Source organism: Staurois parvus, unplaced genomic scaffold, assembly GCF_062004578.1.
Source record: "Staurois parvus isolate SC_StPar_1 unplaced genomic scaffold, SC_StPar_1.0 ptg001253l, whole genome shotgun sequence".
Taxonomy (NCBI): domain Eukaryota; kingdom Metazoa; phylum Chordata; class Amphibia; order Anura; family Ranidae; genus Staurois; species Staurois parvus.
Genome location: NW_028319049.1, coordinates 560,334 through 573,089, shown reverse-complemented (window position 1 = coordinate 573,089; position 12,756 = coordinate 560,334). Strand labels below are relative to the sequence as shown.

Here is a 12,756-nt window from a genome sequence, read left to right as displayed (position 1 = left end):
TAATGAGGAAACTAAGAAATTCAGTGTTTTGTTATAATCGTACAAACGGGCATCCCTAGGGTTGGTGTCACCCGGGGCGATAATACTTAGTGACACCCCCTCCGATGATCCCCGCAGGATGGATTGGATCTGCAGATTGAGCATAATGGATTGGAGTCCAATCCATTATGCTCCCTAATCTGCATATCCCATCCATTCTGCGGGGATCGTCGGCATGCAACCTATACGGGGTGACATCGGACCCGCTCCACGAAAAGGTAAGTTGTAAAGCAAGCCGACGATCCTCGCAGGATGGACGGATCTATCCTGCGGGAATCGTCAGCTTGCTTTACAACTTACCTTTTTAGTGGAGCGGGTCCACTGTCACCCAGTGCGGCGCACACACCCTGCACCTGCCGTGGGACGCCACTGTGTACAAACAGAAAACAAGTGATGAGATTATGAAATTTCAGATTGGCTTCTTTATGTTTACCATTGTGAAGGGTGAACCAGGGGCGGACTGACCATTTGAAAACTCGGGCACTGCCCGGGGGCAGTAGGGGGCCCCATGAGATGCTCCTGGTACCTTTTTCATAGGCCTTTTTAAGTTTGGCCAAGGACACAGGGGCCCCGTGATCCCCTATTGCCCGGGGGCCCCATGAGTTGTCAGTCCACCCCTGGGGTGAAACGATCCAATCACATCACCTCCAGGCAGCAGCTCCACCCCCGCAGAGCTGTCAAATGAGATCACCTGTGTGTGACCAGCAGTAGTAGTAGGGGCCCTCTGCTAAAATGTGATCTCTGGAAATTGCTGGCTTGTAATTGAGTTTATTAGATTACTTCTAATTTACAAACTGCAACCAGTCTCAGTCCTTCCAACCTGAGAAGAGGAGCTGTATGAGGACTGGCTTCCGCAGAGTAATCCAAGCACCTTCTGCTCTCGCTATGCCCCCTAGTCGCAAATCGGATTCAAACTTCCACTTTGCAGGACAGGTATGAATCCCACTGAGGACTATATTGCAATACAGACAGTTCATATTTCAGTGATAGAGAAGGCCTCTTCTATTACCTGATATCTTGCAATCAGCAGCTGAAACATGAATGTACAGCAAAATACACTCACCGGCCACTTTATTAGGTCCACCTCGCTAGTACCGGGTTGGACCCCCTTCTGCCTTCATTACTGCCTTACGTCTTCATGGTTTTGTAGATTCAACAAGGTGTTGGAAACGTTCCTCAGAGATTTTGGTCCATATTGACATGATAGCATCACGCAGTTGCTGCAGATTTGTCGGCTGCACATCCATGAACCGTTGATACAAGGCAGGATGGATCCATGCTTTCATGTTGTTGATACCAAATTCTGACCCTACCATGTGAATGGTGCAGCTGAAATCCAGACTCATCAGACCAGTAATGTTTTTCCGATCTTCTGTTGTCCAGTTTTGGTGATCCTGTGCGAATTGTAGCCTCCATTTCCTGTTCTTAGCTGACAGGAGTGGCACCCGGTGTGGTCTTTTGCTACTGTAGCCCATCTGCTTCAAGGTTCGACATGTTGTGCATTCATAAATGGTATTCTGCCTACCTTGGTTGTAACAAGTGGTTAATTGAGTTACTGTTGCCTTTCTATCATCTCAAACTAGTCTGCCCATTCTCCTGACATCAACAAGGCATTTTCGTCCACACAACTGACACTCTCTGGCTATTTTCTCTCTTTCGGACCATTCTCTGTAAACCCTAGTGATGGTTGTGCATGAAAATCCGAGTACATCAGTTTTTTTTCCAACCAACCCGTTTGGCACCAACAACCATGCCACGTTCAAAGTCACTAAAATCCCCTTTCTTTCCCATTCTGATGCTTGGTTTGAACTTCACCAGTCGTCTTCACCATGTCTAGATGCCTAAATGCATTGAGTTGCTGCCATGTGATTGGCCGATTAGCAATTTGTGTTACCAAGCAATTGTACAGGTGCACCTAATAAAGTGGCCTGTGAATGTACAGCATAACACCACTGACATCATCAAGCATTTCTTCCCTTTCACCAGCTACAGCAAAGCTGAAGGATCAGCAAAAACATCACAAAAAAGTGAAAGGACGTATGTATAAATATGAAGGTGACAGTTACTGCCCCCTTCTGAAAATGCTAGTTTCCTGGCTGTCAAGTTAATCAGCTTGTTTTAGTACACAGAGTAATTGAATGATCTAGAACAAGTGATTCCAGAATGTCCAGGGAGGACTGAGGGATGTTGGAAAACAATCTTGATGTAGTCTCAGCTGTGATGGCGTGGACACAAGATCCAGGGCAAAGGAGCTACAGGGGTTAAAAAAAAAATAAACAAAATGGAAACACTACATGATTTGTAGGTCTAAAGTGACGACATGTTTCACGTTGAAAGAGGAAGTGATGTGACATTCTTTTGCTCCCACTTTCCATGCGAACCATGTCATCACTTCACACCTGCAAATCATGTAGTGTTTCCATTTTATTTTTGTCTAACCCCTATGTGTCCAGGGAAACCGACAACACTTCTCCAATCCCATCCCTATCACTGACTCCCCAGCACAGGACACTCCTCCACACAGAGCACGCCCCTGCGCACGACACTCCTCCACACAACGCCCCCTGCGCATGACACTCCACACAGAACGCGCCCGACACTTCCTCATAGCGCGCTCCCGCGCACGACACTTCCTCATACAGAGCACGCCCCTGCGCACGACACTCCTCCACACAACGCCCCCTGCGCATGACACTCCACACAGAACGCGCCCGACACTTCCTCACAGCGCGCTCCCGCGCACGACACTTCCTCATACAGAGCACGCCCCTGCGCACGACACTCCTCCACACAACGCCCCCTGCGCACGACACTTCACACAGAACGCGCCCGACACTTCCTCATAGCGCGCTCCCACGCACAACACTTCCTCATACAGAGCACGCCCCCGCGCACGACGCTTCCTCATACAGAGCGCCCCCCCCGCGCACGACGCTTCCTCACACAAAGCGCTCCCCCGCACGTGACGCTTCATATAGAGCGCGCCCCCGCGTGCGACGCTTCCTCATACAGAGCGCGCACGCGACGCTTCCTCATACAGAGCGCGCCCCCTCATCATAAAGAGCGCTCCCCCACGCACAACACTCCTCCACACAGAGCGCGCTCCCGCGCACGACACTCCTCCACACAGAGCACACCCCCACACACACAACACTCCTCCACACAGAGCGCACCCGACATTCCTCCACACAGAACGTGCCCCCGCGCACGACACTCCTACAGAACGCGCCCCCGCGCACGACACTCCTCCACACAGAACGTGCCCCCGCGCACGACACTCCTACCTGCAGGACATGCTAGAGCAGAGAGCCTTTTGCTGCACATGGCACTCCTCTGCACAAGACACCCCCACACACACGACCCTTAAACTGGAATCTGTTCCACACATCAGCAGACAGAAACAATAACATCCTCATGTAAAATTATATTTGGCAAAATTCAGCAACCTCATAAATAACATTTTATAGATGCAAACTGTGCGCTGTCCCCATGCAAACGCAAAAATGCAGCCAGGGAGCGCTGCTATCCGGAAGGGTGTCAGAAGGAGCGTACATACACATGTGGAACATACGGGGTCCGTGGTATGTGGATGGGAGGAGCCTAGATGTGTGACTCCACCCTCAACAGCAGAATTCCTTGCGCTCGGCTGGTTACATAATGACCTCAGAGATGGTCAGCAGGAAGAATCTCAGCAGAAAAACTTACACCGAACTGAAGACCACAAGGGGGCGCCATGACACAGCCTGACCCAACCAGGAAGGGCCTGTCAGGGCCCAGAGTGGCGCCCACATACATCTGCTAAAGAAGCTGGCTCCTCAGATCTTGTACAGTATCTTCTTCCCACCCTAATTGCAGGTGTCGTCTGAGCTCTCAGGAGCCACTTCAGGCCCCTCATCGGGGCTATCGGCTCGGGTTTCTAGAGCTCCATAGGATGCATGAGCAGGAGAGGTCAGTGGGGAGAGGTCCTGTTCCTGGAGGACAGAGGCCACAAACACCTAGAAAGAGGACAGGAAGAGTTACTCTCCATCACTTGCAGGTTTAATGAATATCTCTCGTTTGTTGTTGAAGGATATTTCAGTTCTGAGTGGAGAACTGAGGGATAGATTACCCTCCCAGGCTTCATGACTAGGGTTGTGAGATCTCTGCATTAGAGTTACCAGCTCCACCCAACTACTGCAGACTCTGCAATAACCGAAGAGGCCAAAGAGGGTTCATCCTTCCGGTGTCCACCCATAACTGAAACATGCATGAAAGTATAAAAAATACAGTGAGCGCTCCAATGGTCAGCAGCTGAACATTCAAGGAAAACACATAAAAGTCCCAAAAATATATATATAAAAAAAATGCAGCGCTGTGTGATGTTACTATATTGCGGGCAGATATAAATAATAAATGAAACCAATGCAAATGAATAAATAAATAAATAAATCACAGTCCAGTAATGGTGCTCGCTGATTCCCACTGCAAAAGTTAGAAATGCGCACTAACCAGAAACGTATTAATAATACGCATGTGTATATGATGTCATGGAGATTCCCCTCTCTTTTCTGGTCTGGTAATGGGCAGGAGCTGAAGATAGTAGAGATGAAGCGCCCTCGTGTGGCAAAATGGAGGTCCAGCAGGTCACAGAAATCCTTACGGAAGTGTGTGAAGTGGAAAATTCCTCCTCTCAAAGGCTGGTGCAGGGATCAATCTGGGTCTGCAGAAGCTGAAAAGGCTCATCGCAGAAGACACAGGAAAGAACCCATAGTGTAGTAGGTTGATGAAAATGATTTTATTCAAGAAAAACAGGAGTGTTCAGGAAAAACACAATGGTGCAGGTTTAATCAAATGACTGACCCTTTAAGATTAAAGATGGCCGCCGGGCCTCCACGTGGCACCGGCGGCGTAGTGTCAATGGCGTCCTGGGCTCCACCTGACGCATGAAGAAGTGCGTGCGCACGAAACGCATCAGGTGGAGCCCAGGACGCCATTGACACTACGCCGCCGGTGCCACGTGGAGGCCCGGCGGCCATCTTTAATCTTAAAGGGTCAGTCATTTGATTAAACCTGCACCATTGTGAGTTTTTCCTGAACACTCCTGTTTTTCTTGAATAAAATCATTTTCATCAACCTACTACACTATGGGTTCTTTCCTGTGTCTTCTGCGATGAGCCTTTTCAGCTTCTGCAGACCCAGATTGATCCCTGCACCAGCCTTTGAGAGGGGGAATTTTCCACTTCACACACTTCTGTAAGGATTTCTGTGACCTGCTGGACCTCCATTTTGCCACACGAGGGCGCTTCATCTCTACTATCTTCAGCTCCTGCCCATTACCAGACCAGAAAAGAGGGGGGAATCTCCATGATATCATATACACATGCGTATTAATACGTTTCTGGTTAGTGCGCATTTCTAACGTTTGCACTGGGAATCAGCGAGCACCATTACTGGACTGTGATTTATTTATTTATTAATTTGCTTTGGTTTTATTTATTATTTATATCTGCCCGCAATATAGTAACATCACACAGCACTGCATTTTCTTTATATATAACTGAAACATGGTTCTTCTCTGGGGTCTGTATAGATGATCTGGGGAAACGAGGAACAGATCAGGAGAGACTCACACTGGACTGCAGTGTAGAAGATATGCTGCTGCGTTCTGTGTCCTGCATCATCCCATCGCCCTGCTCCGACATCTACAAAGGAAAATGGAAGAGTCAGTCTCAGTCATCGCTTCTAATGTCAGATCAGTAGGACAGCAACTCTTTCCGGGCCTCTAACAGTCACCCATATATGGAATAACTCATTAAATGACCTGCTATGTGTGGCCGTGCCTCCTTCTCTGCATGTCACTGTGGGGGAGGGCACAGATACATCATGGCTCCAATTACAGCCATTGCAACAGGTTTGTTTAATTGTCCCCCCCCCCCCCCTCAAAAGGATATATGTATTTCCAAACCCTCCCACTGCTCCGTTCAGTGCCAGGATGCTCTGTACTTCCAGGTATGGAGGAACATACAGCTCTACCCATGTGACAGCACTGGGCCAATCCATCCATAGCCTGGTAACTCATGGCTCACACAGAACTTTCTGGCAGAGCGGAGCAGTGGCCATATCTCAGTAGAGAGGACTTGTTGGTTTGCCCCGAGTGCAAAACATAGGTTCACCTTAAAAGATAAGTTCACCTTCAGTAACATGTTACACCCATTCTCAGGGTGTAACATGTTACTGTTGCAGCAGCCCCCGCACCCCCCAATCCCCCTTGTGACAGTGAGTGGGGGATCTTCTCCCCGCGCTTGCTGTTACAATGGTTAAAAAACACAGCTTTTCGGGGCTCCACCCACCTGGCCACATCATTCATTCACAGAATTCTGTGAATGGAAGAACTACAAGTACCAACAGCCTTTGCAGCTGTCGGCTTAAAGTTCTCAATGAACTACCAGGAGGCAGCTGAGTGCTCTAGGTCAGGGGTGGGCAACTGTGGCCCTCCAGCTGTTGGTGAACTACAAGTCCCATCATGCCTCTGCCTTTAGGAGTCATGCTTGTAACTGTCAGTTTTGCAATGCCTCATGGGACTTGTAGTTCTACAACAGCTGGAGGGCCACAGTTGCCCAACCCTGCAGTAGGTAGTTTATTGATGCTTCCTGTCAGTGTGTATCTACCTGCCAATACAAGGTACAAACAGACATCGTACCTTCGATGTGGAGGGGGTTAATACAGCTCAGGGGCTGTCACAGACTCTCATCAATACAGCCTGACTATGCCCACCCTTTCTGCCCAACTCCGCCATTCATAGAAGCCTTACTACAACTTCCATGAAGGAAACACGTTCTATGAATGCAGGGGATGGAGCTATCCATCATCCGCCCCCCTTTTTTTTTTTTTAAGTCTGTGGATGTGTGAAAAACGAAAACCCGTAAGTGAACAAAAAACATGCTAGTGTAAAACCAACACAAAAAAGTGCACTTAGGGGTGTGCTTTCTCCACCCCCCCGAAGGGGCAGGACCTCTACCCTGATCCCCCAGGGCACGAAGCTCCTGACAGGGACTAAGGTTCCCATGTGGTCCACCTAGCCAAAAGGCCTGGCGGACCCCTTTCCTTGTGGCTAGCCTAAACCAGCCACCAAGTACTTGGTACGGAGGCTCTCCCAAAGAGAAGCCACCCTAGGGACAGGGGAGGAAGGAACCAAAAGGCCACACCTCCTCCCCCTAGACTTCAGGTTTAGGCCCGAGGACCCACACCCTACAATCCGTGAGGAAAAAAAACACACACATAAGTGAAAAGTGACAAAACGTGGGAGAAAAAATAAATACATAAAAATAAAAAAGTGGCCATGCAATTGTGCACTGGCTAGGCCCTGAGGCCCGTAGCATAAAAATTGCCCGGGACTTAGCCAAAAGGCCTAGCCCTAAAAGGCGCAGTACAGGAAAAGTGTTTAGAACAGTGACCCCACCCCCATGTGTTACTAGGAGCACCCCTGAGGCGACCACTCTCAGGGGGCACTGTTCCTCGGACTTTCTGCCTCCCCGGCCCCTGGCCAGACAAGGTAGATCCGTTCAAACCAGGAGGAACTGGGCCCATCTGGCGTTCCTGGGGGGAATTACTCCCAGGCCCCAACTGCCTGTGGGTGCCTCAGTTTCTGTTCCAGCCTGTACTAACCATCAGGACCCCCATCCTACCAGCAGGGGTACTATACAACCAATCATCCCCGCAAGCAGGAATGATGGTGGAGCACCCCTACTGGACACTGATAAGAACAGATACTACACTTGATCCTAGCCAAAAGGCTGAGAAGCGATCCATCATCCGCCCCTCTTGCATTCAGAGATCACGTTCCATTCACAAAAGCTGTAGCACAGCTTCTATGAATGGTGAAGAAACAGTGAACATAGTCGGGCAAACTTGATGAGAGCTTTTGACAGCCTCTTAATTCTATTAACACCAAGGGCAGACTGACAACTCATGGGGCTCCTGTGTCCATGCCCAAACTCAAAAATGCCTATGAAAAAAGTACCAGGGGCATCTCGTGGGGCCCCCTACTGACCCCGGGCCCTCGGGCAGTGCCTGAGTTTCCAAATGTTCAGTCCGCCCCTGATTAACACCTGCCACAATGGGGGGGTTGAGATGTATGGACAGAGTAGGATTTGAAAGAAGAGGCATCAGCACAAGGGACTCTAAGTTATGTCCCTTGTGTCAATTTTTATTTTTTTTTATTTTAGCTGCAATGTTACTCTGAACATAAAGAAGAAGCCAGTGGCTGGCAGAGTGGGGGCAACCATGACATCCTTGGAGGGATAACCTGTGGATCTCCCTGCTGATCTCACCTGATAGCTGGACGGTCTCTTCGGTCGCAGCTTTCGCAAACAAAGTCCAAAGATGGAGAAGAGTAAACAGCAGAGCAGGGTGACGAATGTGAACAGCGTGACGGGGTGTGTGGACCCTGAAGACAGAAAGAGGGGAATCACTTTATGGTGGGGGGTGGGTCATGTCAAATTGAGGGGTGACTTCATAACAGGGAAGGAGGGTCACTTCACTGCATGATACGGGGAAGGGGTCACATCATCAAGTGAGGTGGGTCTCTTCATATAGCCTCACACATCCTTCATCAGGATGACAGTTGTGGCACTCAGGTCTTACCCAGCCGCAGGACAGAGAAGAAGAGCAGCCAGAAGACACACAGGATGGGAGCAGCCAAGAGCTGCTGTGCAGCGGCGCTGTGCAGGCTCGGGCTCAGCTTGGTGGGGATATAGGCGTAGTATATATTGTATCTGTCAGTCATGTGTTTCAGCAGCAGATATATGAGGCCTGCAATAAAAAGGAGCAATCATCAGCGCTGCATGGACACACTAAGCTCAGTGTGATCAGGACACGATGTACAGGACAGTATAAAGGGAACCTGTCACACATACAGTGGGCATAGGGCTGTATTACCAGATCATCTTGTTCTATTGTGAAGAAATGTATGTCCTTACACCGCACACGGTATAAATCACATGATCGGCAGTGGCTAATAAGAAGGCAGTGAGTTTATTATTGTTTTCACCCAGCAACAAGAAGGATTCACTATGGTGCCCCGTGGTCACAGAGACTTCACATTAAGATCATCACTCTACTATATATAAAAACATTAAAAAAGAGCAGAGAGAAGAAATAAACAACAAAGGAAGGAGGAGGGAGTGTACCATAAACACATACCAAAGGGCACGATGATGGGGCAGATAATACTGTAGGTCATCACTACAGAGAAGACACATGTGGTCCAGGCATACTCCAAACCAAACTGGAACTCATAGGCCTGACTCTGCAAGAAAACATGTGAGGTCAGCCAGGATAAGTGTGAAACGCTCCCCCCACCCCCCTTTTAAGTCTGAGCCCCCTTAGAGTTGCAGTGCTGTAGACACCCATACCCGCTTCACGTGGAGACGCTCTGGCACTGATTTGGCGAGACATAGGCGTGCAGCATATACCGTGAGACCTGGAATTCTCAGTAGTTCCATGGCGGTGCCGATCAGACTGGCAGTGATAACATAGTTGACAAAAAATGCCCCATTATTGGGGAGGAATACACACCTGAAATATGGAGAAACAGGCATCAGGACTACGGGAGGACCAGAGGATGGAATACACTGATGGCACAATACAGGGGCTGGCTGTACTGAGAAATAAATAGGGAAGGGGGGTGTATACAGAATTGGGGTGTATAGCGAAAGGATAAACTAAACAGAAAATGGGGGTTTATGGACAATTGGGGACTGTAGAAAAATTGGGGTGTATAGAGTATAGAGGGATGTATAGGGAATGGTAGGGTGTTGTACAGACTATGATGTTGGAGGTGGAATGGTAGGGTGTTGTACAGAGTGTGGTGTTGGGGGTGGAATGGTAGGGTCTTGTACAGACCGTGGTGTTGGGGGGTGGAATGGTAGGGTCTTTTACAGACCGTGGTGTTGGGGTGGAATGGTAGGGTCTTGTACAGACTATGATGTTGGAGGTGGAATGGTAGGGTGTTGTACAGAGTGTGGTGTTGGGGGCAGAATGGTAGGGTCTTGTACAGACCGTGGTGTTGGGGTGGAATGGTAGGGTCTTGTACAGACCGTGGTGTTGGGGGTGGAATGGTAGGGTCTTGTACAGACTGTGGTGTTGGGGGTGGAATGGTATGGTGTTGTACAGACCGTGGTGTTGGGGGTGGAATGGCAGGCTCTTGTACAGACTGTGGTGTTGGGGGTGGAATGGTAGGGTCTTGTACAGACTGTGGTGTTGGGGTGGAATGGTAGGGTGTTGTACAGACTGTGGTGTTGGGAGGGGAATGGTAGGGTGTTGTACAGACCGTGGTGTTGGGGGTGGAATGGTAGGGTCTTGTACAGACCGTGGTGTTGGGGGTGGAATGGTAGTGTCTTGTACGGACCGTGGTGTTGGGAGTGGAATGGTAGGGGGGATGGAATGGTAGGGTGTTGTACAGACCGTGGTGTTGGGGTAGAATGGTATGGTGTTGTACAGACCATGGTGTTGGGGGTGGAATGGCAGGGTCTTGTACAGACCGTGGTGTTGAGGGTGGAATGGCAGGGTCTTGTACAGACTGTGGTGTTGGGGGTGGAATGGTATGGTGTTGTACAGACCGTGGTGTTGGGGGTGGAATGGCAGGGTCTTGTACAGACCGTGGTGTTAAGGGTGGAATGGCAGGGTCTTGTACAGACCGTGGTGTTGGGGGTGGAATGGTAGGGTCTTGTACAGACTGTGGTGTTGGGGTGGAATGGTAGGGTGTTGTACAGACTGTGGTGTTGGGAGGGGAATGGTAGGGTGTTGTACAGACCGTGGTGTTGGGGGTGGAATGGTAGTGTCTTGTACGGACCGTGGTGTTGGGAGTGGAATGGTAGGGGGGATGGAATGGTAGGGTGTTGTACAGACCGTGGTGTTGGGGTAGAATGGTATGGTGTTGTACAGACCATGGTGTTGGGGGTGGAATGGCAGGGTCTTGTACAGACCGTGGTGTTGAGCGTGGAATGGCAGGGTCTTGTACAGACTGTAGTGTTGGGGTGGAATGGTAGGGTGTTGTACAGACCGTGGTGTTGGGGGTGGAATGGCAGGGTCTTGTACAGACCGTGGTGTTAAGGGTGGAATGGCAGGGTCTTGTACAGACCGTGGTGTTGGGGGTGGAATGGTAGTGTCTTGTACGGACCGTGCTGTTGGGAGTGGAATGGTAGGGGGGATGGAATGGTAGGGTGTTGTACAGACCGTGGTGTTGGGGTAGAATGGTATGGTGTTGTACAGACCATGGTGTTGGGGGTGGAATGGCAGGGTCTTGTACAGACCGTGGTGTTGAGGGTGGAATGGCAGGGTCTTGTACAGACTGTGGTGTTGGGGGTAGAATGGTATGGTGTTGTACAGACGTGGTGTTGGGGGTGGAATGGCAGGGTCTTGTACAGACCGTGGTGTTAAGGGTGGAATGGCAGGGTCTTGTACAGACCGTGGTGTTGGGGGTGGAATGGTAGGGTCTTGTACAGACTGTGGTGTTGGGGTGGAATGGTAGGGTGTTGTACAGACTGTGGTGCTGGGAGGGGAATGGTAGGGTGTTGTACAGACCGTGGTGTTGGGGGTGGAATGGTAGGGTCTTGTACAGACCGTGGTGTTGGGGGTGGAATGGTAGTGTCTTGTACGGACCGTGGTGTTGGGAGTGGAATGGTAGGGGGGATGGAATGGTAGGGTGTTGTACAGACCGTGGTGTTGGGGTAGAATGGTATGGTGTTGTACAGACCATGGTGTTGGGGGTGGAATGGCAGGGTCTTGTACAGACCGTGGTGTTGAGGGTGGAATGGCAGGGTCTTGTACAGACTGTGGTGTTGGGGTGGAATGGTAGGGTGTTGTACAGACCGTGGTGTTGGGGGTGGAATGGCAGGGTCTTGTACAGACCGTGGTGTTAAGGGTGGAATGGCAGGGTCTTGTACAGACCGTGGTGTTGGGGGTGGAATGGTAGTGTCTTGTACGGACCGTGGTGTTGGGAGTGGAATGGTAGGGGGGATGGAATGGTAGGGTGTTGTACAGACCGTGGTGTTGGGGTAGAATGGTATGGTGTTGTACAGACCATGGTGTTGGGGGTGGAATGGCAAGGTCTTGTACAGACCGTGGTGTTGAGGGTGGAATGGCAGGGTCTTGTACAGACTGTGGTGTTGGGGGTGGAATGGTATGGTGTTGTACAGACCGTGGTGTTGGGGGTGGAATGGCAGGGTCTTGTACAGACCGTGGTGTTAAGGGTGGAATGGCAGGGTCTTGTACAGACCGTGGTGTTAAGGGTGGAATGGCAGGGTCTTGTACAGACCGTGGTGTTGGGGGTGGAATGGTAGGGTCTTGTACAGACTGTGGTGTTGGGGTGGAATGGTAGGGTGTTGTACAGACTGTGGTGTTGGGAGGGGAATGGTAGGGTGTTGTACAGACCGTGGTGTTGGGGGTGGAATGGTAGGGTCTTGTACAGACCGTGGTGTTGGGGGTGGAATGGTAGTGTCTTGAACGGACCGTGGTGTTGGGAGTGGAATGGTAGGAGGGATGGAATGGTAGGGTGTTGTACAGACCGTGGTGTTGGGGTAGAATGGTATGGTGTTGTACAGACCATGGTGTTGGGGGTGGAATGGCAGTGTCTTGTACAGACCGTGGTGTTGAGGGTGGAATGGCAGGGTCTTGTACAGACTGTGGTGTTGGGGTGGAATGGTAGGGTGTTGTACAGACCGTGGTGTTGGGAGGGGA

The 12,756-nt window shown here is 50.3% G+C and overlaps 1 protein-coding gene and 1 pseudogene across 3 annotated transcripts in view; both read right to left on the bottom strand.

Annotated features, from left to right (window-relative positions):
- Window positions 1–3,448: 3,448 nt before the first annotated feature.
- The window catches only part of TMEM63C (transmembrane protein 63C), a 40,225-nt gene continuing 30,917 nt past the window's right edge, over window positions 3,449–12,756 (bottom strand). For all 3 annotated transcript variants that reach the window (XM_089660584.1, XM_089660585.1, XM_089660586.1), the window contains 6 exons: window positions 9,432–9,594; window positions 9,220–9,325; window positions 8,662–8,829; window positions 8,349–8,464; window positions 5,649–5,720; window positions 3,449–4,034 (listed from right to left, as the gene is read on the bottom strand). In XM_089660584.1, the coding sequence (XP_089516710.1) occupies window positions 3,885–4,034; window positions 5,649–5,720; window positions 8,349–8,464; window positions 8,662–8,829; window positions 9,220–9,325; window positions 9,432–9,594 (775 nt within the window). In that variant the 3' untranslated portion in view covers window positions 3,449–3,884. The remainder of the gene's footprint in view (window positions 4,035–5,648; window positions 5,721–8,348; window positions 8,465–8,661; window positions 8,830–9,219; window positions 9,326–9,431; window positions 9,595–12,756) is intronic.
- LOC149437820 (U2 spliceosomal RNA) lies at window positions 7,647–7,823 on the bottom strand (annotated as a pseudogene).